This window comes from Phoxinus phoxinus (genome assembly GCF_949152265.1).
Source record: "Phoxinus phoxinus genome assembly, chromosome: 5".
In the NCBI taxonomy this organism is placed as follows: Eukaryota; Metazoa; Chordata; class Actinopteri; order Cypriniformes; family Leuciscidae; genus Phoxinus; species Phoxinus phoxinus.
The window spans coordinates 27,258,365-27,286,364 of NC_136880.1; the positions used below are offsets into that span (position 1 = coordinate 27,258,365).

Below are 28,000 nucleotides of genomic sequence, written 5' to 3' on the forward strand. Positions count from 1 at the left end.
AATAAACCTACATTGAGGGCGATGAATATGAATAGTTTATATGGATGGTTTTCTTCTGAGACTTACATGGTACACTCAATTACTCTTGCAAAGCCCGGGTGGATAAACAAATCATTTTCATAATATTATCAACACATGATTGAAACATCGAGAGTGCGGCACCGTGCGACCCAGACTACAATGTTTTGTGGCGGCAAAAAAACACCCGAACCGTGGCCTACTTGTTATGATGTACCACTCGCCTACAGTGTATATCCTAATTTAATGTTTCCCTTGCTCCCTCCTTTTTTCATTCTGTGCTTAGTAGCCATTTGGTTCAATTTCCGCAGTGGTGGTGTTTGTTTATGTCAAGTTGAATGTGCCTGGAGGGTGTTTGTCCCAGTTTGAAAGTGCCAACCTACAGAGTGTTTATCCCATGATAGAGGCTATTTGGTGCAGGATAAATTTGCTTGGCTTACATGCGTTTGAGTGTGCCAGGGTAGTGGTGCAAATGCTCGTACGTCTATATTAGCAGTGTACAAGGTAAAATGGTGAGTAGCATCTGTTCCAGCTGTTATTGTGTGCGTAGTTCTTCAGCACCGCCTTGTCAGCAACAGCATGAGCTGCTGACCCAAGGGACTCAGCTTAGCAACAATACATACAGTACTTCTATCCCTCAGATATCCGCCACAGAACCACGCCAATTTACACAGAATTGCTTCATGGGTACTCCACTATGCATTTATTTATTATGTGTAATTGCTCCATTCAGTCTCCCTCCCACTGGGACCCATGGGACTGTTGCCGTCCTCCACTGAAGCAAGATCTCTGATGGCGTTTTTTTTTTTTTTGGTGGTGTCTTTGGCGCTAGAACTATGATATTGGATGGACTGTAATGCTGCCGCGGCCACTCTTTCAACTCTTTTCTCATCTCTAATCCCCTGTTTGTGGCTATTATGAAGGTTTTGATGGGATTAAGAGGCCATATGATAATGTTCACATCGGGGGTTTTATCATAGGGTGTTGGTTTAACGTTGCACTCTTGCATACCAGCATTGCATTCTTTGTTTTGGCAGGACGTGCTTGTACCCTTAGCACTGAGAGCAGTGTGTGTTTGAATTGCGCTCCAATACTCCAGGTCTAGAGAGACACTTTTGCTTTAGGAGAGGGATAAAGCGCTGATGGAGACTCACCTCTTTCTGCACTGAGCATCACCACCATAAAACGTATCACGTTTTATTTGTAGATCTATAAGGGTGACAAGTATTAAACATAAAAGCTAAAAAACTGTATAAATAATATACATTATTTTCCCCACTGTATATAAAGAAATTAAGGGTTAATCATTTTTATGTTAGGTTTATTTTAACGGATAGAGACCGAATATCAACCAAAAAAATCCAGAAAAACACATAATATATAGCTTATATATTGATTTGCATTTCAGTGAGTGAAATAAGTATATGATCCCCAAGCAAAAAATGCTTTAGTACTCTGCCATGGGATGGATTTTGGTGATGGTGTTTTCAATGATATGTTCCTCCATGGACTTAATGAACCTCTTTAACATATCATGCCTGGCAATACCCCTCACATAACTCTAGTGCAATATATTGACTTTGCCCTGTTGTGGAGCGGCTCGTCATTTACTGTGGGCTTTGCCCTGTTGTGGAGCGGCTCGTCATTTACTGTGGGCTTTGCCCTGTTGTAGAGCGGCTCGTCATTTAATGTGGGCTTTGCGGATGAGGAGCCCCGCAAACCCACGGTATCCTCTCAGCCAGAGCTTCTTCACGTCAGTCCTGCCGAGCCTGAGCTTCTTCACATCAGTCCTGCCGAGCCTGAGCTTCTTCACGTCAGTCCTGCCGAGCCTGAGCTTCTTCACGTCAGTCCTGCCGAGCCGGAGGCTGTTCACGCCACGTCTGCCGACAAGACTGCCGCCGCGCCTGATGATGCAGCGCTCCTCATAGTCGCCACGGCTATGATGCGTGTATGGGCAGCACACACATTGGCTCCAGCCTGCGAACCTTCGCCCACGATGGTCGTCGTTTCAGAATCTCGTGCCGAGATGACCACCACCGTTTCAGAGTCTCGTGCTGAGATGGCCGCCGCCGTTTCAGAGTCTCGTCAAGGGATGGCCGCAGCGTTCCAGAGTCTCATCCCAAGAAAAATTTGGGGAGGGGCAGTAGGTACCAACCTGATTAAGGCCTCAGAGACCGATCCGCCATGGCCCCTGAACTGTCTGAACCGCCATGGTCCCCTGCAATGTCTGGTCTGCCCTGTCCACCTGAACTGTCTGGTCCACACTGGCCCCCTGAGCTGTCGGATCCTCCCTGGCTTCCTGCAGGTGTTCCTTGTCTTGTAATTAGTCTGTATTTAAGCCCTCATGTTTGCCCTTTGTCTAGTATTCAATGTTTCATGCCTTGCCATGCCATTGTTTTATGTTTTGAAGTAAAGTTGCATTTGGGTTCTCAACCAGCTTGCCTACAGTGGATTCGTATCAGTTATGCAGTGTTTACTGTCTTTTTAAAAGTACAATCTGTAATTTTTTTGCTGCATGATGCTATTAATGAGAGTGGAACGATGGGAGATGTCCTTTTCATCATCCAGAGATGTATGGAATTCACAAATCATATAGATTATATATCTGCTAATAAATTAGTTTTTGTATTATAGGCTACCTGTATGTTTGATCACACGATTGTATGTCATCGTAATGAATTAGCTGCAAGAAACATAAAAATGTAATTTTATTTGACTGTTACTAATATGTGACTATTTGTCAAATGATTTAGTGGGTTAATGCGCAGGTTTACACATTTAAAACAATCGTACTATAAGTACATTTGAACAAACCCACAGTATTTGCAAGTAATGGCTAAATATTTTTGTGCAACACATACTGTATTTAATTTCTCTGCCATAGACTCGACACATCATGTCCAAGTTTGTTGCTAAGCTCTCTCCATCTTGAAAAAGCCACGTCGATATTGATCCTTGTTTTATTTCTCCATTTGTCCCAAAGCCTGCTTGCCTCAGTTGATTTGCATTTACTTTTTATTTTGGAATTTCTGTACTCGCCGGTCAATAACTGTGAACCATGAAGACTGAACTACATAACAGCGGCATGCAAGATATTGTATCATAGGTATGCAGCCTATGCATAGATTCCTCATTAGCAGCTTACATAGCGGCCCATTGAAATAAGCGTCTATGTATTATGGTTTCTAGAAGCAGAAACTGAGGATATCGCGGATATAACATCATTGATATACGACAATGGCAAGGGACAAGTCATTATTTAAAACTCTAATTTCTCTGGATTTACAAATTTTTGGAATAATGTAAGTACACAACTGCATGAAATATATCACACTGTGCAAGTGTTTTTTTTATATTTTATTACAAATATATTGTACATTTAAGTCATGTTAGTAGTAACTTTTTTTTTTGTGAAAGATACTATAATTGTTATGAGGTTGGTAGGATGAACCTAATCGCAGACAGCAGATAACTCAAACAGGGGTTTATTAAAGACAAAAACAGAAAACAAAACCCACGAGGGGGCAATACAAACAAGGGATAACTAACTAGATAACACGTGACAAAAACTAGACTATTAACAAACAGCAAATACAAGATCAAGACGTTCTTCTCAGACAAGGTACTCACAAAGTGTGACACATCAAACAATGAACCGGCACAGGACAGCAAACACATGGGGATTATATATGGAACACTAATGACGAAGACAGGTGAAACTGACTAGACAATAATCACAAGACTAGGATAACAAAGGGGGTGGGGTTACGTAACGAGACAACACAAGCACATGGCCCAAACAGGCAATGTGCTTGCACACAAAACATGGGTCTGTCATGATCCTGCCTCAGTATATTAATTCAGTGCATTTTTAGTGCTACGAAGATAAAATGTGTTTTTTCAGTATAATAGTATAGCATTATTAGAGGTTATTTTTTGCTTATTCAATTATTTTCTGTTCTAGTCTATTCTTGTAAAATTTCAATATGTGTAGTATAATGTGGTGTGGTATGGTATAGTACTACAGATAGGTGTAGTATTGTATATAATAGTATGATGTACAATAGTGTATATAGAGTATGGTAAAGTGTAGTATTGTACTGTATATTTTGATATAATAGAGTCTTTATTTGTTTTTCTTCTAACTGTAGAAGCTACTGTTTCCACCCATTAATTTCTATATAAAGTAACTTGCATCACTGTGTCTAATCCTATTATCTGAGAATTACCTTTGTGTAGTAGTTAGATTGTCCCATTTGCCGGCGGGTGATGCTTAACCTGCGTGATGTTTCACACTTTCACTATAGGAAGTGCTGACTATCTGTTGTTCCATATAGGAAATCAAACTCCCAAGTACATAGAGCTGGGCTTACCCATTTCTGCATCAGTGTCTGGTCCTGTTTGCGTTATTTACTTTCTGTCTCTGCTTTGTGGCTACTAGCTGAATACTAAGAGCCTGTTTAACATGAACATTTTGCTTTTTCCGTTGTGTTGTCTGCTGAAATCCCCTGTCCTGGCAGGTGGTGTCTGCTCTCAATGGGCTGGGTGCAATCTCTATGACATTCTCTGGGGCTGAACACTGGCGTGTGTTTATTTGTTCTGGCGGATTGAGGTATCTGTTTGCATATTTTTTCTCACTCCCACTGGTCGTGTCCATTTAAAAAGGGAACTGCATGTTCGAATATATAAACTGTCCGTCTCACACTTTCACACATAATATAAAATATAAATTCCCAACTTGTCATTGCCTCACAGGTCCTCCTTATATGTTAGCTCCTTGATAACGTTTTGGGCTTGCTTATGAATGTTGTGTTGTGTTGTGTTGTGTTGTGTTGTGTTGTGTTGTGTTGTGTTGTGTTGTGTTGTGTTGTGCTGTGCTGTGCTGTGTTGTGTGTCTATGAATTCGGACATTCAGACACAAATATATGTGTAAACGCTGTCCATATATTTTATACATAGTATTTTTTTCAGGTATATATATATATATTCAATTAAATTCACGTTTATTTGTATAGCGCTTCTCACAATAAATATCAATTAAAAGCAGCTACATTAAAATTTAGAGTGATCCATTATCAGAGGTGACTGTGTAAAAGTAATGTCCATGTAAAAAAATTGACAGTTCTTAGATAAAACAATCATGCAGTTATTAGTATCATAATGGAGAAACAATGATCTCATTAAAGCAATTATTACAAGTTGTGATCATAATGATTACGATTAGGGTTTGAAATGAACACCCACCAACCCGCCAAATGTAGGTGAAAATCCACTGTGGTGGTGGGTAATGCATACCAACACACTAGCCAATTTGGATTATATTCTATCACTTTGCATGGCATCGCTCAGACCCCTTCCGCTAAAAGGAGCCTCAAACATTAGCAAAACAATGAGGGTTGCACTCTGAGAGAAACACTGTGTTTTTAAAACCGCACCACAGCATCACTCAAATAGTTTTCCATTGAAATGCAACGACTTAGGACAAATATATGTACATTTTGACTTCACCCTATGATTGTGTACTAAGCATTTTTAAGGCATGTTTGTTTTTGTGGCTTGAATAATCAAATGATTATTAAACAGCAAGCACAAACTATGCAAAAGCTCAGCCTTTTCAGCGTACTCAGTGTCCGAATTCACTCACTTATTTCCATTGACTCCTTCAAGTATATTAGTGGATAATGTAGGGAATAGTGAATGAGAGTATAGGGGGCGATTTCGAACACAGCCCCTGTCTGTTAGATGTTAGTGTCTGCTGTGCGACCGGTTAATGCTCCACCAGAGCCCTTGGAGACAATTAAGAGACCACTTTCTCTAACCAGTTCTCATAAATGTCGCATGTCCACGACTTTTAGGCAAAAAGCACCCTAGCCTCTTTATTGCTATGTGCAGGTAAACTCATGGCAATTATAAGTCACAGAGAATTTTGTTTTTATTTCCATTTTAAGTTATTTAAATGGTATCCACAAATAGTAATTAACTGTCATAAAGCTGAAAGCAATACAATTATGCAGAATCAGATTTGTGTGTGTGCCTGCGTGTGCGTGTGTGTGTGTGTGTGTGTGTGTGTGTGTGTGTGTGTGTGCGTGCTTGCGCATACACATACATTTAGGTTTTCTTAGGTTTCTGCCAGACAAAAAAAAAAAACTAAACACCATGTGAAATGTATATATCAGTACATCATCAGGTTACATAATTGTGAAACGTCAATAGAAAAGAATGGCATGTGTCTTACATTTAAAGCTTAGCTTGAAATGCACACTTTTCTATAATTTCTCCATAAGGATGATGGGTAACCGTGACTTATTTCAAGGCATTTCATACAGTTGTTTGATTAAACTGTCAAGAAGTATCCTATACTGCTATATTCATTAATAAGTAAATAAAATGTACCTAGTGCTATGCACTGACAGAGCTTATGCATTTTAAAATGAATGATGCTATCGATTTCCATTTGTTTTTAAAGACACCCTTTGTTTGCTGTGTTGGTGCACTAGTGCCTGAGTGTGTCTTGTCAGTTGGTGCTCATTTCACAGTAAATATCACCATGGGATCTAATGGCGTAAAGGGGCTCAAATGCAAGTTCACATGGCAAACCCAAGCTGTTCTGCTTTGCAGCCTTCCCTTCATCCCTGTTTTATCCTCTATCTCCTGAGGGAACACTTGGAGCAGATGGCATACTTTGCGTTAGAGTTGTGGAGTATGCAGGAGATGATCACCAGCATGCTTTTTGCACATGTGTGTGTGCGCACATCTGGACAGTAGGGTTCATGCTAAGGGCTTACGCCACATAAGAACAGTGCAGTGCATAGAGGTAAGGGGTCAGCACTCGCCTGCTGGTGTGTTGTCAAGCTCGAAAAGAACCTGGACCAGGTCAGAGCTGGGGCAAATCAGAGGATAACCACTCGTTGTGAGCTCACCACCTCAATAACTATAGGGGTCAAATATCTGCAGTGTACACAGGATATTCTGGACACGTACTCTTCCAGTGAACAGGGCTCTTATTGCTGAAAATGCCATCAAACGATTAGAAGTTTGATTTAAAGGGATAGTTCACCACAAAGGGAATTTACTCACCCTAATGTCTTTCGAAATCCATTTCACTTCCTTTCTTCTGTGGAAAACAAAAGGAGATGTTTGGCTGAATGTTCAAGCAGCTCTTTTCCATAATGAAAGTGAAAGGTGGCCATGGCTATCATGCAAGATGTTCTGTGAATAATGAACTCTTATCAGCCTAATCCTCACACAGAGATATGTGCACTATAAAATATAGTGCACAAGTTGTGTGGTATGTTGCTTTTATGGTTGTGCTGCTTAATATGTTGTAGATACTGCGAAATTTCAAAATAAAACCATTTATTATAGAAATCTTTGTAACATTTTAAACATCTTTGTCTTTTGATTAAATTAATGCATCCTTGACAAATAAAAGTATTAATTACTTTCTAAAACCAAACAAACAAAAATACCACAATGACCCTAAACCTTTGAATAGCAGTGTAATCTAATTACTAATATCTAATATAAAATAATAGCACTTAAGTATACTGTTCCATCATTAATGAATAACAACACAGGAACAAATGAGTGCCACAATATTAACATTCTAGTAATTACTACTAACTAACAAGAAACTCTGATTAATGAATTTGTAAGTAAAAGTGCTCAGTTAAATTTGGTAGTTCACTATTAATCCGTAACTTATTTATATAGCGCTTTTTACAATACAGGTTGTTTCAGATCAGCTTTACGTGATGACAGGAAAATATTGCAACAGAGTTTGTTTCTGCCTACAGCAGATCTAGAAGAAAATGATCTGAGCCTAGCTTAAATAAGTTCAGTGATGGTTCAGTTTTGTTGTAAAAAAAAGTTATTAATTTAGTTAATTTATGTATATAGCCGCTCTGGAGAAAACGGTGATGTCATCGTCCAGCTCAGTTCAGTTCTCATATAATGGTGTCAATGAAGGCAGATCAATAATTGAAATAATGTGAATAATGCAACCCCAAAATATAGGCCTTTTTACATTTAATATTTGTACTTTAACACCTTCATTTGCAGTAAAATGGGAATACAATTTTGAACGTCCAACGATGAGATATGGGGTATTTAGGTCAGCGGGAGCTATATTTATGCTTTCTACCCTCTGGGTCACAGGTGTCATAAGGACGGCTTTGCCGAACATGGACAGAGAAACTAGAGAGATGTACTCCGTCATCATCCAAGCCAAAGACATGGCCGGCTCTGTTGGTGGTCTGTCCGGATCTACCACAGTCAACATCTCACTGACAGACGTCAATGACAATCCACCACGATTCCCTCAAAGTATGAGTCTCTGCTTCACTCAGTCTCTTTCACCATTGAAATAAAGTCAGGATTTTAGGCACGCCCCTTCAACAGAGACCATCTAATCCCTAAATCCCTGTGAATGTACTTTGAATTCATCCCAAATAGCTGCATTCGTTTGAGCTTTAGTTTGTGAAAAAACAACTTTTATTGAGCTTGCTCAGGTTTATCCCATATAAACCCTACAAATTAGCTGAGCGCAAGCAACACTTTTTAATATTTGCATCAAAAGCTTTCAAATGTTTAATAAAATCACATCTGTTCTGTTTGTGTTTATTCTCCACTTCAGAGAACTATCAGCTTTATGTGCCAGAATCTGCTGAGGTAGGGAAAGCAGTTGGTAAAATCAAAGCGAACGATGAAGACCTTGGCGTCAACGCTGAGATGACATACAGAATTACCAATGAAGAAGGAGCTGCCATGTTTTCCATCTCTACAGAGAGTGACAAGAGAGAAGGAATCATCTCCCTCAGAAAGGTCTGATCTAGATGTTCACACAGAACCGATGCTTCATGTAATTTCATGTCTGCTCATTCAGCCATGCCCTGTCTTTTCCCATGCTGGCCAAAATGTCATTTCTGCTTCTCCCTTGATCTTATTACTGATGTCCTTTCTAGCCTCTGGACTACGAGAAGAAGAAGGCATACTCTTTGAACATTGAAGGTGTCAACATCCATCTGGATCCTCGTTTTTCTTACCTGGGCCCTTTCAAAGACACCACCACACTGAAGCTCATCATCGGGGATGTTGATGAGGCTCCAGTGTTTACTATGGACTACTATATAATGGACGTGTATGAAAACGCTCCGGCTCGGACAGAGGTTGGCATGGTAACTGCTCAAGACCCGGACAGCACTAGAAGCAAAGTCAGGTGAGTTTTTTGAGAGAATAATGCTGGTATATACGGCCTTGAGGTATATATGAAATGGCTATCGGAGCAAATGTCATTGCCTGCCACTGGTAGCATGTACAAGCAGTAATGTTGTCCACCATTTGTTATTAAATTGAGAACGTCTTTTAAATTCTAATTAAATTACTGAATGGGGTAGTGAATGGGTAGTGCAGAATTGCAATTTACAATTCAAAATGAATTAAAAAAGAAAAGAAATGAGAAAAGCATGCAATTGCGTTAAAATCTCTGTGCTATGGGAAATTCCGGTAGAATATTCTCCCATAGAAAACTGTAGTAGTGGCAAGCTCTTCCTGTCATATTTATAATAACTGTTGATTACAACTTATTATACAGTATATTATCAACTATAGGAAACATAAAATGTATTAACCTGAACAGTTGATGATTAGTAAATAGTTTTTATTAATGCATTTAGCTAGCTGCAGAAGAAACCCCTCAGATCTATGTGGTATATAAACATTCAAGCCTTCAAGGTTCATCTTAAAGTTTTGTTAAAAAATGAAAAAGCCTTTAAAAAGTGTACCGAGAGGGAACATGTTCGGTTCACTTAGTTTTGTCGTGGCCACGAAATATTAATTCATATAAACATATTAACTCATCCTTGATTAACATCCCTCAATGGGAACGTATAAGTTGTGGCCACGAAATAAATTTTTTGAGGTAATGTCATTCGTATGTCGTGGCCACGCGATGTAAAGTCGTGTCCTCGAGATCATATGTTGAGAGAACAACATATTTTTCTTGTGGCCACGACTTCATATTGTTCAGGGAATTAAATCTATTTCTCGTGGCCACGAGTTACGTAAATGCAGAAACAACCTGTGTGACCATAGGAACCAGGAATTATCAGAAATGGATTGACCCTTAATAATATTTATTTTTAATTAAAGCTACACTGTGTAATTTTTAAGTTGATTCTTAGCAAAAAACACTTTGTTCTTTCAAAATGATATGTGCTCATTAATGTATAATTACTTCTACAAACTAATCAAGTATTCTTGTAAGCGTAGAATCTGCCATTTATAATACATACGGGTGAGCTGCTCGAATGGCGGAAGCCATGTTGCGCATCCATATTGAAAATACATTAGCCAAAGAGGGACATACCTGGAAATTCAAGCTTCGCCTTTTGCGTTTTTACACTCAGTGGCACGGTGACGAATGCGAGGGGGAGATTACTCGTGACTGCCGGCAGATTTGGAATAATACGGCCACCGTATGAGTTAAAACGCCCTCGGAATGGGAGGGGCTAGAAAGTAATATTCAGTTGGAAGTCATATACAATTTCACCACTAGATGGGAGTAATTCCTACACATTGTAGCTTTAAGAAAAAGTGTGGAATTAAGAAATGGTTATAAACATTACATATTGCCTATTATATCTCGTGTGTTGTGTCCTATAGACAGCATTCAAATGAAGTTTGTCATTATCAGTAAATATCAATAATGTCCCCTTCCGGTCACTGTACAGAGAGATCTGAGGGTTTTGCTTCTGCAGCTAGCTAAATGCATTCATAAAAAAATATTTACTAATCATCAACTGGTTAAGTGTGACAAAGCATCTTGAAGTCCTGTCTAACCAGAACTGATGTGTAAATCTTTGGTGACAGGAAATGCATTTATAATCATGATGCTTGTAAGAATCTGCTTTTTGATAATCATTGGTTAAAGGCACACCGCAGAACTTTTGGCCACTAGGGGCGCTAGACCTGTAACTTTCACGTCTAGTGCCCCTAGAGGCCACAAGCGCCGCAGCACTGTCGCAAAAGTAAAGAAGACATCTACTTAATAAATGAATTGCACAAGAGTGAACAGAAAATAACTGGTCAGGTAAGTCGCATAGACCAGGGGTGCCCGACCCTGCTCCTGTCTGTCCTGCAGAGTTCATCTCCAACTCTAATCAAACACACTTTAATTTTCAAGCGATCCTGAAGACGTTAATTGTTTGCTTCAGGTGTTTTTGATTAGGGTTGGAGATAAACCGTGCAGGACAGTCGATCGGCAGGAGCAGGTTATAGACGTTTTGTACCTAAAACTAAGTTGTTATTGTGTTGGTTTTGGAGTCATCTTATCTTTAGATCGGACTTACGTCGTCTTATTTGTGTTTTCCCTGTAGTAAACTATGAATTTGAATCTAAAATCATATAAGCCTCTAATAATACATAGACATTTGTATCTAAAATCATATAAGCCACGAATAATACACACATATATGAATGTGTAAAAGGACAAACAAACTGAAGCCTATAAATAACGGCAGTAGGTTTTGACATATCAGTTTTGTTACACGAATTCCCGACTTTGCAGTAAATATTACATTATATATCCACTTTTATGCCGATGTTTATGTTTTATTTTCAGTCATCATTTTCTTCGCCCCTTGAATAATCTTCAGAGTCCCCTCCTGAAACAGGAGGAGGACGCGGAGGACGACGAGGGAGAGCCGGGGAGAAACAAGAGAGCTTATTGTTTTTCCGCGAGCACGATCCCTCTCGCGTTTTCTCTTTCTTGCCTCCTCAGGAGCAGTTTTAAACTTTTCCTTGCCTCAGCCATGGCCAGCAGTTGAGCAGGCGGAAAAATAGTAGCAAAAGCGTTAGCTCCTTGAGCATATCAGAGCTTGGTCACGTGACGGTCGTAAAGTGATTCGTTCTCCAGGTCACATGACCTGTCCAAAGACGGTCCGTCTCCTCCAAACTTACATAGGCGGTATTTCAAGAGGGCAGCCCCGTTCGGAGCATTGATAGTGTCAAACACTGTATATTGCCCTGAGGAATCATTTAAAACAACTCATATGCTTCAACTCTTTAGGTCAAAAGTTCCAAGGTGTGCCTTTAACAGAATTAAAAAAAAAATTCAAACTCAAGATCACTTTTTTCAGCTTTTCATTAAAATGACTATTAAAGCATACTCTTCAGAAATGCATCTGAAATATATATCATCAGAACTTGAACAATATCTTTGAGTTTAACTGTTCTGTATTGCAATTTTAGGTATTCCATTGACCAAAATGCAGAAGGTGCACTTTTCAGCATTGATGTTGACAGTGGACTGATTACAACCACCAGGAGTCTAGACCGAGAGGAGGTAGCCTGGCACAACATCACAGTGATGGCTTCAGAGATTGGTATGTACAGCTCTCAGGGCCAGAATCCTGTCTGAATTCATTGATTTTTGTTTTTATGTTGGTTTCTGAGGAAAACACAGGGAACCATTTTACCAATGATAACTTCATTTTGAATCAAGCATTCTTCTTGAAGTTTTAAGAGGGAACACCTTGTCCAAGATGGAATCATAGGCCCTGAAGTCTGAATCATCGATACTGACCAAAACAAATGTCTCCTTGAAGGAGTGTTGCATTGTGGGATTGATGCTGAGGCTGCTGCTAGCATGCTGGTGTGGCTTTGAAGGTGGACAGGGTCAATCAATTTTCTTCTCTATTTCCTATTTGTTTCTTCTTCTTTTTTTACAGATGCTTATCTAAGCAATTATCTTTCCTCAACACTTTTCTTCACAATGGTGTTCAGCTAATGGGCTGAAACTGCCCTCTGTTATTGCTGATAGTGAACTGATAATGTTAGGTCACTGTAGTTAATCTCAGTTCCATCACACTGAACGACATTCCTCGCACATGACTCCAAAATGGGTCTAACGTTTCCCACACCAATTTTAAATTCTCGTCACGCTTCAGTGAATCCCATGAGAGAAGCATGAATTATTCATTTTTCACTGTAAGGTTTTCCACATGGTAAATGTAATAACTATAATGTTATATCATGAAAATATATTTTTTTCAACTTCAGGCTTTTCAGGCTTTATTTTTCACATTTTTGTCTTTAGTGTGAAGGACATTAGAGGCTTGACAGGAAGCAATTACATGTTGAAAACTTGAATGATTCTTCTCAAAATGTATTGTGCACAGAGGTGGACAATAACAAAGTACATACTTGAGTACTGTTGAGTATATGTACACTTTTTGAGTATCTGTACCTCAAGTAGTATTTTTTTCTGGAAACTTTTTACTTTAACTTCACTACATTTGAAAGACAAATATCGTACTTTTTACTCCACTACATTTCTGTCAAGGTCCTGGAGTAGAAAGTAGTAACATCAGTCAAGGGATGATTTTGGTTGCAGGGGTTGCATTTTGGTTGGAAATGAAAGTCGGGTTGATGTCAGAACCCGACGTCGGACAGTAAGGCTAAGATATTCAAACTAAAAGCCAAACAACTTTAAATAGGGCACTATTCGAGGGAACAGCCGTTTGGATGTCCGAAACCATTGTGGATGTTATTGAGTGCACTTATTCAATCTCACATTCAATCCCACACTACTGGAACTATGTTCTAGAAATACATTTGATATTGATATGAGGGTAGGCAGGCATATATTCAGAGGCATAATGTACTGTAAGTATTACATACAACAATAATAAAACAATGCATTGACATATACTTTTGAAAACGAGTTCTTCTGTACTTTTACTTAAGTAAAAATTGGTCTTTTCAACTTTTTCTTGTAACGGAGTAATATTTGAGTAGTAGTATCTGTACTTTCACTCAAGTAAGGCAGTTGTGTACTTTGTCCACCTCTGATTGTGTGAAAAGGATTATGGTGTTATGGTGTAATTACTATCCCATCACTTTGGTAACACTTTACTTTCAGTAAAATGTTAACTGACAAAAAACAAGTAGGTTCTCACTGTTAAAGAAACCCCCAAAAAGGGTTATAATATCTCTATATTGTAAATAAAACGTGGTATTCAATTGTGGAGTCAATTAAGCTTCACGCCAGTGTGTCCTGATATGGCATGACTTCAATCATGTGAAAATCCCTCATACATCAATCATTCATCGTTGTTTTGCCAGTTATTTTTTAACTGTCCTGACAGAAAATATCCATGATTGAATATTTGTCTTTTTTTTTTTTTTTTTTCAGACAATCCAAATCTGGTGAGCTATGTACCAGTCACAATCCAGGTCTTGGATGTCAATGACAATGCCCCCTATATTGCCACAGACAGCGCTCTGGTTGTGTGTGAAGGCTCCAAGGCAGGCCAGGTTAGTTATCGTCTCTCATTCCTTTTCTCAGTGTGTCCCTATCACTCTTTTTCGACCTGTCAGCTCCCATCTGAACCCTTGAAACCGTTTTTCCTATCTGCACTTTTCTCCTGTCCTTTTCTCCCGCCCTATTATTATCTCAAACCATATTTTTTAATGCTTTAATTCTGCCATTCAGTTCTCACATATGTATGAACCCACACACTCCCATGTACACAAATGCTATGGACACATGCATAAATGAGAAACACATACGCTTCCTTTATGATATGTCTGACACCATCAAGAATGGATTTATCGGTGGCTCGACAGACTTTTGAGGCTCTTAAACCTATAAATAATTCAGCGTGTACCAATGTATTCACCGGCAGATAGGAGTCAGCATCAAGCGCACTAAGAATGGCTCACAGGAAATGTCAATTATTGCACATTGAAATCTAGGCCCATGTGCAGTGGCATAGCCGTTATAGTTTTACCCTTGAATGAGATTACGTTTTAAGCGGTTGAACACACTCAATTCACACACAGTGGACGACAATACTTTTTTTTTGGGGGGGTGGGGGAGAGGGGGGGGGGGGGGGGTGATTAAATATCAAAGGTCCTCTCTAGACATTTGTGTCTGATAAACCATAAAGGGTATTTGAAGGGTAAATGATGAAAATTCGGTCATCATTTACTCACCATCATGTTCCAAAGCCATCAACGTATATATTTTTCATGAAACCTGAGAGTTTTATGTCTCTCCATTGATTGTCCAGGTAACCAAAACTTTGTGAAGATCCAAAAAGGTCATTAAAGCGTCATAAAATGAATCCATATGAAATAAAGCGGTTTAATCGAAGTGCGATTAAAATACATAGCTGTGTTTTTATTTTGGAGCCTTGCTTAATTAAAGGCTGCTTTTAAAGCACTATGGAGCTTTTTTATACATATTCTGTTTCATTCAAGTCCAGTAATCCATTTGCTGTCTTTTATAAGGCAGAGGTCCATTCATAAGCGTAGAAATTGGCTCTCATTTATAATGACTTTTGGTCTGCTTGGCTCAAATCTGTCCATAACATCTAAATAAAATCCTCCTCCCAATTACTGAAATTCATGATTGTAATTTTGTAAGATAATCAGGGATTGCTGTCATGCTGTGGCCCTTGATTAAGTGTTTCCACAGAGAAAAGGCAGAACCACATTGCTTGTACTGGCATCAACTCACAGGAAGCTCTTTCCTTTTGATTTGCACTGCACTGATCCACAACAGTACGCTGCATGAAACCATGCACTGTAACTTGGGAAGAAAGCTTTAATGAAGTGACACTGGTGGTTTTCATACTCTTGCTTGGTCCGAACCCAAGTTTTATTCTACTCCCTTCTGCATGTAACAAGCATAATTTATTTCACATTGTACATTCAGGTGTGTAATGTGTACTATGTTTGCACCATTGAAATTGCAAAAATTGCATGTGATAGTCTTGAAAGAATCATTAAGAATGTGATTAAAACAAAGCAATACCTATGTTTTGCATTTTATGTCACGACTTAACAGCCAAAGTGTGTTGAATTTACAAATTGAAGTTTGTGGTCAGTAGAATTGTTGGTCACACTTTCGATTATGGTCCAATTCTCACTATTATCTCAGAATCAGAATCTAACTATTAGCTACACCTTTTGCCTCAATAAACTCTTAATTGCTGCTTATTAATAGTTAGTAAGGTAGTTGTTATGTTTAGGCATGGGGTAGGATTAAGGGATGTAGAATATGGTCATGCACATTAAGGCATTAATATGTGCTTTATAAGTACTAATAAACAGCCACTATTCTAGTTATATGCATGCTAATAAGCAACTAGTTAATAGTGAGAATTAGACCCTAAACTAAAGTGTTACCAATTTTTGTAAAAATGTGTTTGAGGGAAGTTTCTTATGCTCACACAGGCTGCATTTATTTGATTATTTGATACAGTGAAACAGTAATATTATGAAATATTATTACAATTTAAATTAGTTTTACTATTTAAAAATGTCATATATTTCTGTTGTTACTATTTTTTATAAGATCCAGCCAGTAATAAATTTGATAGGGCAGGTAAAATCATATTGTTTAGTCCTGAATCATCCCTTTGGATTAACCACCAAAACGGCAACAAATGTGAGCTGTTCCCAGATTCAGTTTATTGCGAAAAATGTGCATTATATTTGAATAAGAGTGAACAGTAGCTTGCACAGGTGTATAATTATATTTAAAGAATATCTGTTCAATTCTGATATTAGAACAGGTTGATTTCATACCAATTACAAACATAAACTACCGAAACACCAAACAGACTGTTCATACTCTTACATAAAACCAACTCGAATCCACACCAGATGCTCTGATGTAAAAGTGCCCTAGAGAGAGAAACCCCTGATCTAACATGGGTCATGCAGCACAGACAGGTGAAAGGCTTCAATAATTGGTCCAGACACTGCATGAGGAAATTCCCACTTGCAGCTGATGTGCTAGCAGGAGCCAATTAGGTTAACAAGCTGACAAAACATCATGAGGCTGAGCAATGCTTCAAACCAGCTATCTGTTCAATGACTGTAATCCAAACACCCCAACTGGCCAAGGGGCTTCGGGTCAGCAGTCTGAAGTTAATGTCTTTCAAAATTGGAGAGGAAGAAGAAGCCCAGGTGGTCCAATTACATTTCTGGGTTATAAAGAGCGACACAACCCGCCTCTCAGAGAACTAAAAGCATCTCTTTTAGATATTTTTAGTGCCACTTATCATTCAACTTAAATTTAGGAGTAAGAAAGAACTAAGCTTGAGCTTGTTTTCTCTTGTTCTGTTCGGTTTCTTTCTCTTTGTAGGTCATTCAGACCATCAGGGCCACAGACAAGGACAACTTCGCCAATGGACGGTTCACATTTGCTCTACCAGAAGACCTTCCAGAGAATCCAAACTTCACTCTGAAGGACAATGAAGGTAAAATACAAACAATAACAAAACCGCTCCCATAGGATTTGTTTTGGCTTGGTATAACATCTAATTAGAAGTAGTTTGATGAGGCAAGCCTGTATTTTAGGAGTTGGTTACAAAAACAAATTCCATATTCAGTACTTAAGTTGTGCTCAGGCTCTCATGAAAGTCAAATAAGATCCGACTGATCTAAAGAGCCTCTCCGATGGCATCTCTGTAATGGAATCTTTCTGTTTTCCAACTGATTTCCTGATGTTTGCTTAGGGCAAACCCTCAGCGCCTCTCCACAAACATATTTGGTACCACATGTTGTCACACAGATCACCCTCATTTTCTGCCTTCCCCTCGTCTTCTTGCTCTTTTTTTAATATCGTTGCAAGGCCAACGTTGCCGTTTCCCTGGAAACCAGGTCTGTGTTTATGTTAGCTCAAGGCTCCCTGGTGGAGACGCCGAGCTGTAATGATTTCCTTCTAATGCCGGACTGCTGCTTCAGTGAATCGGGGCTGCAGGTGAACCGGTCAGGTTTAACAGGGCAATCAGGGAGATAAGAGGCAGATGCTAAAAGCGCAGAGTTCAGAGGATCCAGAGATTCAGAGCTTTATTTGAATTTGTATCCTAGCCAAGCCCCCTCCCCTCCCCCAGGTCACTCCATCCTTAAATAATATCCCAGCGGATGCACCATTACGGACCATTTTACACATTTGGGGTTGGCGCACTCCTCGGAACACACTTGAGGCGCGCTCTGTTGCCCTTCCTGTGATTGGGTGGGTGTGTAAGGCTGTCATCTTTGATCACGTAGATGTTTCTCTCCTGGCACCGCAGTCATTATGTCAGCGTCCACATGACCATAGCGCTTGCCAGGGTGAGGCGGAAAAAAAATATGATGGAAACTCCCTCCGGAGGTGCACTTATTTTCCCCCTGGGAAATGCCAGCGAGGTCAACCTGATAATAATCATCTTGACTGTTATGTTTTTCGACATAGTTCATATTCTGAATCTAGGAAGCATTTGTAATGAAGCTCTCCACTGCTTCAGTAGAATGGGTGAGGGAATCCGCAAAGATAGCCTACATTAAGTTTGACAGGATGCGACGGCTTTTGCAAGAGTGTTTGTGTTTGTGTCATCTGGGATGGGACACATTACATCGAGAGGATCCCTCCTGGGCCAATTTACTGCAGTTCTCTCTCAGGCCATTTATCTCCGCCATTTAAACACTCACATTAAGTTATAACAGCTAGAGCGATCAGGACTCGTGCCAGAACTGCAGTATTGGCAGTATATGCTGTTGTTGTTGTTGTTGTTGTTGCTATTTCTTATTTTTTTATTTTTTTTAATATTTTTTGCACTACACATCTCACACTGATGATTAATTATCTGCAGTACATGCATGGATTGCTCTCATGTATTTTCACAGGGAAAGTGTTTACGATTCACTGCTACATAAATCAAAGCATAACTGTGAATTTCCCATCCATGTATAATTACAGACCACGTTTTCTATGTTGTTTGTAAAGATGCGCTAATGATCGTTCCACCCTCTGTCATTTCATGTTCATTTTTAATAGTGTTTGGACAGATTAAATGGAGTCTACCTGCAGGCCATTTCATAAAACCCCTACAGCATGAAATCAAACACAAACGCGATAAACCTAGGGGTCACTACATGAAAGGCTGATTTATGCATAAATATTTCAGAGATGCTAATTTTGGTAGTGTTAACGATAACCTTGAGTTTGAAAATCTTCCTTCCTGTAGTATCTAATGCACGCACAATAGTGTCTGGTTCGGCATGTATGATATTTCAGTACTAAATCAGTTATAAGCAGATATTTAATGATGTTTTTTTTTTGTTTTTTTGTTTTTTTATTGTGCAATCACATTTCTCTATTCTTACATTTAGATTACCTTCAAGCTCTAACACTCAATAACACAAAATCTTTAAAAGCACTAATAATTTAATAACACTTCAATATCTTTATCTCAAAACGAATATCCATTTTTGTACTGTACATTATAATGTACATAATGCAATTGACTGATTTTAGGTTTAAGTGTTTTCTTTTGCCCCCGGTGTCATAGACAAGGCTTAAACCTAGTACTAGACAAAAATGCATGTTTGAGCTGTTTAAACCGAAAGCAACTAGCACTGACATATCTTAAAATATGTCAGTGCCATTGTTTTTGTCTCAAGATGCACACCAGTTTTTTTTTTCTCTAAGGCATGTTTATACAAGCTACTTAAATGGATAGTTCACCCAAAAATAAAAATTCTGTCCTTATTTACTTGTCCTCGTGTCGTTCCAAACCCATAAAACTTTTGTTCAACTTCGGAACACAAATGAAGATATTTTTGATGAAATCTGAGAGCTTTCTGTACTCTCCATTGACAACTACGCAACTACCACGACCAACTGACACTTCAAAAAAGAAGTTAATATAGAGATCGTAAAACTAATCCATATGAATATAAACATTGATCAGTGAACATAAACAGAAGCTCAGCTGAACCTGCTTTATGCGTGAGAATAAACCTCATTGGTTCTTGCTGAATCTCAAATGTGCTGCGTAACACACAAGAATGAACCTCATTGGTTCTCACACGTCAAGCGAACATGAGCTTCCTCTTGAGGCTTGAGCTTCCTCTTTCCACAACTGATGTGTGAATTGATGAAAGTTTATATGTGAATATAAAAGCCTAAATTAAATCTGTTCAATGTATAAAGTGATCGTGTCTCTTCGAAAAATTTACGTAGCTGTCAATGGAGTGACAGAAAGCTCTCAGATTTCATTAAAAAGATCTTCATTTGTGTTCCGAAGATGAACGAAAGTCTTACGTGTTTGGAACGGCATGAGGGTGAGTAAATAATGACAGAATTTTTGGGTGAACTAATTATTTAAATGTCCCAATTAAACTAAGGCCATATCCTTACTTAATTTAAGCCTTGTCTGTGAAACCAGGCTATAGAATACCAATGTTGGTCATTTATTGGTTCCCAGTTACAGCCTAATAATAATTCTTGAGGTTTGATCATGTAAAAAATTAAATAATAATAAATAAATGGTACTGTTGGTAGTTAAAATACCAGGCGTGGATTAAAATCTAGTACATTGTTTGGATATTTTTATTCAGTATTGGATATTGGGTTTTATTAGTATTCAAAAGATTGTGGCTAAATACGTATATACAGTAAATACACCTGATAAGATGAAACAGGCAATTTCTCTAAACATTGTGCATTTGTATAGCATGATTGACATTAAAATGTCCCTGCCAATGTTAAACCCAAACCCACGCTCTTGCTCTCCCAGTAGCTAATATTCAGAGGGAGACAGGATTCTTCTTGCATCCCAATCCCCCTCAAACCCTCCCAGGCTGCAGAGTCAGAAGACACTAGCTCAAACCACAATTACAATGTGAAGAAGCTGCATGACCATGCATACACTGAGGTGCTTAGGACCTGCCTGTCAGTGCGTGCATGCGTATGTAAGAAAGAAAGCTAGCGACAGCTAGAGAGAAGGTGAAAAACCTTGCACAAGCCTCTCAAAAAATGAGAAAAGTTGGAGCACCGTAGGGAGTACAGTCTGTCAGCACCAGCGCTTCAATACTCCTGTTGGGGAGGTACAGCAGAAAAGCAAACAGTTGTTTTATTTTATTTTTTATTTTTTATCATACACAAGTAAACATGGACCAGTGTGAAACAGAAAACATGTATATGATTATTTACTGCATTATTTGCTGGTGTACCCAGCTTAAAATGCATTTAGAAAACATATACATGTAGTTCTGACTCTAAATTCTGATTGGATGATCTGACTGCTTTGTTCAAAAGTTTGGGGTCAGTAATATTTGAAAAATATTTTTGAAAGGAGTCTCTTATGATCCCCAATGCTGCATAATTTGATCAAAATAGAGTAAAACTGTAATAGTCAAATGTATTACAATTTTAAATTACTTTTTTATTTTAACATATTTTAAAATAATTTGTTCCTGTGATGGCGAAGCTGAACTTTCAGTTGTGCCACATGATCCGTCAGAATTTCTATATTATTATGTTGAAAACAGTTGCTGCTTAATATTTTTGTGGAAATCATGATATTTTTTCAGGATTCTTTGATTACAGTTTTTTTGGATTGCTTAAGCACGATTTTCAAAACAGGGCCCGTGTTTTTAAAACACTACACACAGTTAGCAGAACCACACACCCAATAAGCAAAACCCTACAGATCCTTTGCATAATTAAACACACTTGTAAAAACTATACACTTCTGTTTTAAAACCACACTTTGTTACCATATGAAACACACACGTTTCACATTGCTATACTCTGTTTGCACGAGTTACACTCTGCTGTGATAAACCTAAAACACTTTTAGCACTTACTTCCCTATGATTAGAGTAGGCTACCATCAACAAAGTATATATAATGTAAATTCACCAAACACTACACAAGACCAATGTTGCAGACTGAAGAAACTCATTTATTTCTCAACACGCCCAAAATGTTGACATGGAGATTCATAATACTGTAACAAAATGTCACTTTACGTATTGTACTGTAAGTTTACTGTAAAAAAATTAAAAAAACTAGACATTGTCTCTTCGCCTAGCTGGATCTGGCCAGAGAATTTCATCGCAAGCAATGTTGCAATGTTGTCATTAGCAAGACACCTTGGAAAGACACATCTTGAATGACGAATCCATCCTTGCATTGCTGCTACCTCCATCTGGTCACAGGCCTCCTCCATGGCTTGGATGAGGGGTACCTCAGCCTGGAGACGGAGATCATACACCTTCCACTGCCATGCCGAGAAAAACTCTTCTATAGGGTTGAGGAATGGAGAGGATGGTGGAAGATATAGGATGGTGAAATGTGGATGTTGCTGAAACCCGTTCTGAACCAGACAACAATGTATTGCATATGAACTCTGCATATGATCGATTTGATTTGCTGCTGTTAACGTTGTGCAATTGGTCCAAGAATGTAAGTATGAGTGCTGTGTTGTAAGGGCCCATATGGGCATGGCGGTGGAGGACCCCATTCTGTGTAATGGCTGCACAGTGTTATATTACACCACGCTGCCCTGGGACATTGACTATAGCCCTGTGGCCAATGATGTTTCTTCCCCTCCTTCGTGTTCTCGTCAGGTTGAACCCAGCCTCATCTACGTAAATGAACTCATGCTGGATCTCCTCTCCATCCATTCGTAAAACTCTCTGAAGAACAGTGTCAGGCAAAATTGTGCAGTTCAGTGTAGATCTAGTACCAGTTTTCCAATCGAAATGTTCTTATCACACTTGCCATTGTGTATCGACTTAGATTTGGCTGTACTCGCAGTCCAGCCTCCCTCAGCGTCAGGCCGTGGTTGACAACGTGGTCAACCAGTGTTGCGCGGATCTCATTTGTCAGATTCGGTCCTCATTGAGCACCTTCTTGTCTTCCTCTTCCTCTACCTCTACCTCCAGCATGGCCTCCATATCTTCCTCTTCCTCTGTTGATTCCTCTTCCTTCTCTTCCTCCCCTTCCTCCTCCTCCTTGTCCTCCTCCTTGTTCTCCTCATTCTCATTCTCCTCCTCGTCTTACTCTTTCTCTGACTCTTTCCATTGTGCTTGAAGACCGATGAACTCACCTGCTACTTTTTATAGTGCTTATACCTGATTGGTGTGTCTACAATTAAGCAGACAAGTGTTTGCACACCTGATGACTGTGTTGAACCAATTGGTTGGACGGTGCGGTAATTTGACAGTCAGTGCTTTGGTATTGCAAGGAAGTGACTTCATGATAGATTTTTGTGTGTAATGTATGTTAAGTGTGTTTAGTGTTTTGCAAATCACTGTGTGTAGAGTTTTGCAACAAGTGTGAGGTTGACAATGTGCTTATAGTTGTGCAAATATGGGCTGATGTTTTGCTTCTTGAGTGTAAGGTTTTGCTAATAGTGCACTACTTTTAATTTTAGTGTGTAAGCAATCCAAAAAAACTGTAATAGAAAGTTCAGAAGAACCTTTTACTGTCACTTTTGATGATTTTGATTAAATTGACACCACAAATTCTGTACAGTGCAATACACATGCTTAAAATTACCTTGATTAAACTTTTTATTTTATTTGTGTATCCACTTTATTTTTAAAGTTGGAGCGGGCACGGCCATTTGTAAATTGAATGTGTCTTCTGGTGTAATCCACTTCCAGTAAATTTTAGCTGTACAAAACAGCTTGTTAACCTGTTTGATATGCAAACTGGTATTTCTTACATATTATTTCAATATATTGCCATAATTATAAACGCACTGATTTGTAGCACAAGAGGTTTTACAGTTTACTGCACTTTGATATTGTAGTTATAGCGGCTAATGACTCTTGCACATTCATGGAAAATAGCTTACTTCCTTAAGGCAAAATCAGGTGGATAGGCCAACTAGAAAATGATGGGGTCCCATGATAATTTGCCAATCATTTATTAGCCTAAGTATATTGGCCGGGAACCAATAACATAAAACAATAAAAGTTTTAATAAATGTAGGCCTAACTGTTTACTAAACATTGTTGTCTATCATTGTGCTGTGGCTGCTGTTTTATATCTGTTGTCATTTCAACAGTGAAGAATCCAAAATCACATCAGACAGCTTGAAAATGAAGTAACAGAATGCAATATTCGAAAAGCTGTTCTCCATTCTCGGAGGCAACTGCCGAGGATTGTTTTGTTGGCTTCTGTTGCACGGCGCCGTCATGCATGCAGCCAGCGAGAATAAACCTCTGCTCTCTCTGACAGATAGCAGCGCGAGCGTGTTGGCGCGCAGGCAGGGCTTCAGCCAGGCAGAACAGGAGCTGTACCAGCTGCCCGTGGTTGTGTGGGATGGAGGAGAGCCCCTCCTCAGCAGCACCAGCACGCTTACGCTCAGGGTGTGTCCGTGCCAACGCGGCGCCAGAACGCCAGTGTGCAGGGCTCAAGCCTTCCTGTCCTCGGCCGGTCTCAGCACTGGAGCCCTCATTGCCATCCTGCTATGCGTGATCATCCTCTTGGGTAAGACTGCAAACTCTTGGGGATGGATGGATGGATGGATGGATGGATGGATGGATGGATGGATGGATGGATGGATGGATGGATGGATGGATGGATGGATGGATGGATGGATGGATGGATGGATGGATGGATGGATGGATGGATGGATGGATGGATGGATGGATGGATGGATGGATGGATGGATGGATGGATGGATGGATGGATGGATGGATGGATGGATGGATGGATGGATGGATGGATGGATGGATGGATGGATGGATGGACAAGCAAATATGAACTTTACATTGTTGCAGATAATTTGTTAGAAAGATCCAAGGAATCGTGGGAGGATGTACAGTATCTCCAAGATGTTCTCCTCTGCTTATTTCTTTTATCTGACATCCTAAGAAACACTGCTTGAAATTCACTGGCTGTAGATGAGAAGTTTCACCTTGCAGGAAGTGTGAAAACCCTCTCTCACTCTGGTCTACTGACAAGGCCAAATATAGACACTACTCAGGAATGCTTGCACAACTGTGTAGGCTGAAACCAGGAACAACAATCGTAACATGCACATGCCTGAACAGACATTTAAATATTGGTAAAAAATATTGGTCTTTTTGTCTTCCTGAATTTAGATGCTCATTACCATTTATAACAAAACACAATGCAGATGATTTTGTCTGAGCAGTGCATAATACTCTAACACAATAGCTCCATTCCAAAGTCTAGTGAGCTGCCTACTTACCTTTCTGAAGATAATATATTATGCAAGCTGGTTAGAAAAAAACAGCGTTGGGTGTTTTCAACAGAGTTGAGTTATTGCATGTATCCTTCATGGAACTCATGTTTCATCTAATGAACATAGACCAGTTTACCTAATATGTGTATGTAATATATAATATGTAATTCTAAGGCCTGGTTTCACAGGCAGGGCTTAGATTAAGCCAGGATTAGGCATTACATTTAAGTATCTTTTATAAACATTCCTTAGAAAAAGAAAAAAAAAGAACATTACTGGTGTGCATCTTGAGATAAAACAATGACAGTGACATTTTAAGATATGTCAGTGCAAGATGATTTTAGTTAAATTAGCTCAAACATAAATTTTAGTCTTGGACTAGGCTTAAGCCTTGTCTGTGAAACCGGGGGTAAATATATTAAAATATTTTGTTGTTAGCAACATGCTACAGCAGAGTCTCCCTTGCCCTTCACATGAGGTTTATTTTTTGTGGCACATTGATTTAATCATTCCAAATCAGTCACTTATGAGCAGTGTTATTTAGTATTGATTCTATGGTTATATTAAAGTCCCCCTGTAGTCAATAATTATATCCCTTAAAACTCATCTTTGATCACCAAAATGACATTTTCCTGGGGAAAAAAATGATGCATGCCTTAAAATAGCTTGAATGCAACTCTACACCTTGCTTCATTTAATATAGCACACCCATAAATATGCTAATTAGCCCCGCCTCCCCTCACAGATTGACTGATTCCAGCTCACAGATCCACTCGGCCAACTTACTGAGGTAAATGGTGTCGCTCTTTACAAACGTCGGACACATAATGGTAATTCATTTGATTAGCCTTTTGCTTGACTGTTATCAAACAGCTAATCATGTGTTGATATTGCTACACAAACAATGTTCCTGTTCGCCATCTCTGTCTGACTTCTAACAATCATCATAAACGCTTTAAAAAAGGCATATTCATCATGACATCGTAATAAACATATTGCTAAATCTACCCGATTTTTCTTATCAACAAAAATATATACTGGGATAACCTGGCATCTCTCGAGACTCCCCTGCTAATTCGGTGTAAATGATATGCTAAAGCCCGCCGGCACATCGATGTGATTGGTTACAAGGTAGTTTGTGATGTCAGAAACACCAGAAATGTCAAACCGCGTTTTTGAGAGTCTTTTTTTTCACTGCAGTTTTAAGGAGAAGATATTCAACACTGGTTTTGATTTGCACATGGTTTGTCTTAAAGCACATTAAAAACACCACGTACTGTAGACATAAAAACAATATTAAAAACGTTATTTTCACCACAGGGGGACTTTAACAATAATTATATTATTGTTGCAGCTAACTAGGTTTTAGAACAGGGCTAATCTGTTCAAAAGAAGAGGCTCATGGCTATTTATGACAAAACATCATTGATTTCACATCAGTACATAAATGATAAGGTGATTATTTACCCAGACAAAGCTTTTCCCTGTATGAAAATGTCAGCAGGCAGATGACTGCACTCCCATTTGATATGTCTCTAACTCACAATAGTTGTAAAGCTAATTCACATCACCATTTACATGGACAAGCAAACTGAGCTTGTGTCTCCTCTCTTGTAGCCATCGTGGTGCTGTTTGTCACTCTGCGTAGCAAGAAAAGCAAAAAGGAGCCCCTGATCATCTCGTCGGAGGATATCAGAGAGAACGTAGTCACGTACGACGACGAAGGGGGAGGCGAGGAAGACACAGAGGCCTTTGACATAGTGGCGCTGAGGAACCCTGAGGCAGCCGAGGAGATGAGAATAAGGAAGGACCTGCAGTCGGAGGTGTGGAGGGCGATGGGTACGGAGGCTCTCAGCCCGTCGTTGACCTTTCCGGATGAGGACATCCATGAGGTGATTAAGCTCAAGGTGGTCGAGGCAGACCGGGACACTAGCGGCCCGCCGTACGATTCTCTTCAGACGTACGCTTACGAGGGCCGCGGCTCCCCGTCTGGTTCCATCAGCTCTCTGGACCTGCCGGAGCTTCAGTCAGAGCTGGACCTCAGTAAGGTAGACAACTGGGGCCCTGAGGTACAAATACTTAGCAGAGTCTTTCAAGAGAAAGGCCAGCAGCACTCCCCCTAATGGCTGCGCATGTTCCGTAAACCAGAAGTTGTGTGTCGTTTCCCTGATGTCGGGTCAAAGGGGACTGCAGTGAAGACTGAAGTTTTTCGTCATCCAGTTTTGCTGTTGGATTATTTGACTGTTGTTTTTTCACTGGCCTCTACAAGTGGAAGTAAGTTGATTTTTGAAGAAAAAGTAAAAAAAAAAAAAAAAAAAAAAAAACGAGAACTCATAAAGGAAGCTATTTTCCCTGGTGTATATTTTCTATTGCTTAATAAAATTCATGATTCCAGATAAGTAAAACATGCCTCTATTGTATATTCCTCCTTTTCCAGCTACAAAAGCGTCCGATTCAATATCGCGGCTGATTTGTGATGACATCTTTCATACTGCGCTGATCATTTTCCCTCTCAAAATAGAAATTTGATTTCTGTTTTCACAGCCTAGTGTTTAAGTTTTCATTTTTCACCCAATATGATGTGCCTTTCTATACTAGATCGACATTGAACATAGTGTGCAACATTTAGTATAAATCACCTCAGTCAAAAGCAAGAAAATAACGTATTATAATTCTCATGAGCAGAGAGAGTTTTAATTGGATAACAACGGCATTCTGTGAAAGATAATTGGATTCAAATGCTTGAGTGGGCACCTTTTATTACTTTCCTAGGACTTATAAATCAACTGTGAAAAGTCTGTGTTGCAATCCAGTCCTGATCAATTCCCACGAGCCTCACAACATGCAGATAAAGAGCCTACAGACTGCTTTAATACCCAACGTGATGATGATGATGACTTCAGAAGCGGCAACACAACGGCCGCTTTTACTGATCTAAATGCGCTCGGCTGTCACTAGTAGTGTTGGATTGTTTA

General features: G+C 39.3%; 1 protein-coding gene across 4 annotated transcripts in view; it reads left to right on the forward strand.

Moving 5' to 3' along the window:
* Positions 1-27,426, forward strand: part of LOC306998075 (cadherin-18-like) — a 48,922-nt gene extending 21,496 nt beyond the window's left edge. For all 4 annotated transcript variants that reach the window (XM_079611851.1, XM_079611850.1, XM_079611852.1 and 1 more), the window contains 8 exons: positions 8,176-8,343; positions 8,654-8,841; positions 8,982-9,235; positions 12,268-12,401; positions 14,213-14,334; positions 17,177-17,291; positions 24,053-24,304; positions 26,643-27,426. In XM_079611851.1, the coding sequence (XP_079467977.1) occupies positions 8,176-8,343; positions 8,654-8,841; positions 8,982-9,235; positions 12,268-12,401; positions 14,213-14,334; positions 17,177-17,291; positions 24,053-24,304; positions 26,643-27,148 (1,739 nt within the window). In that variant the 3' untranslated portion in view covers positions 27,149-27,426. The remainder of the gene's footprint in view (positions 1-8,175; positions 8,344-8,653; positions 8,842-8,981; positions 9,236-12,267; positions 12,402-14,212; positions 14,335-17,176; positions 17,292-24,052; positions 24,305-26,642) is intronic.
* Positions 27,427-28,000: the final 574 nt, after the last annotated feature.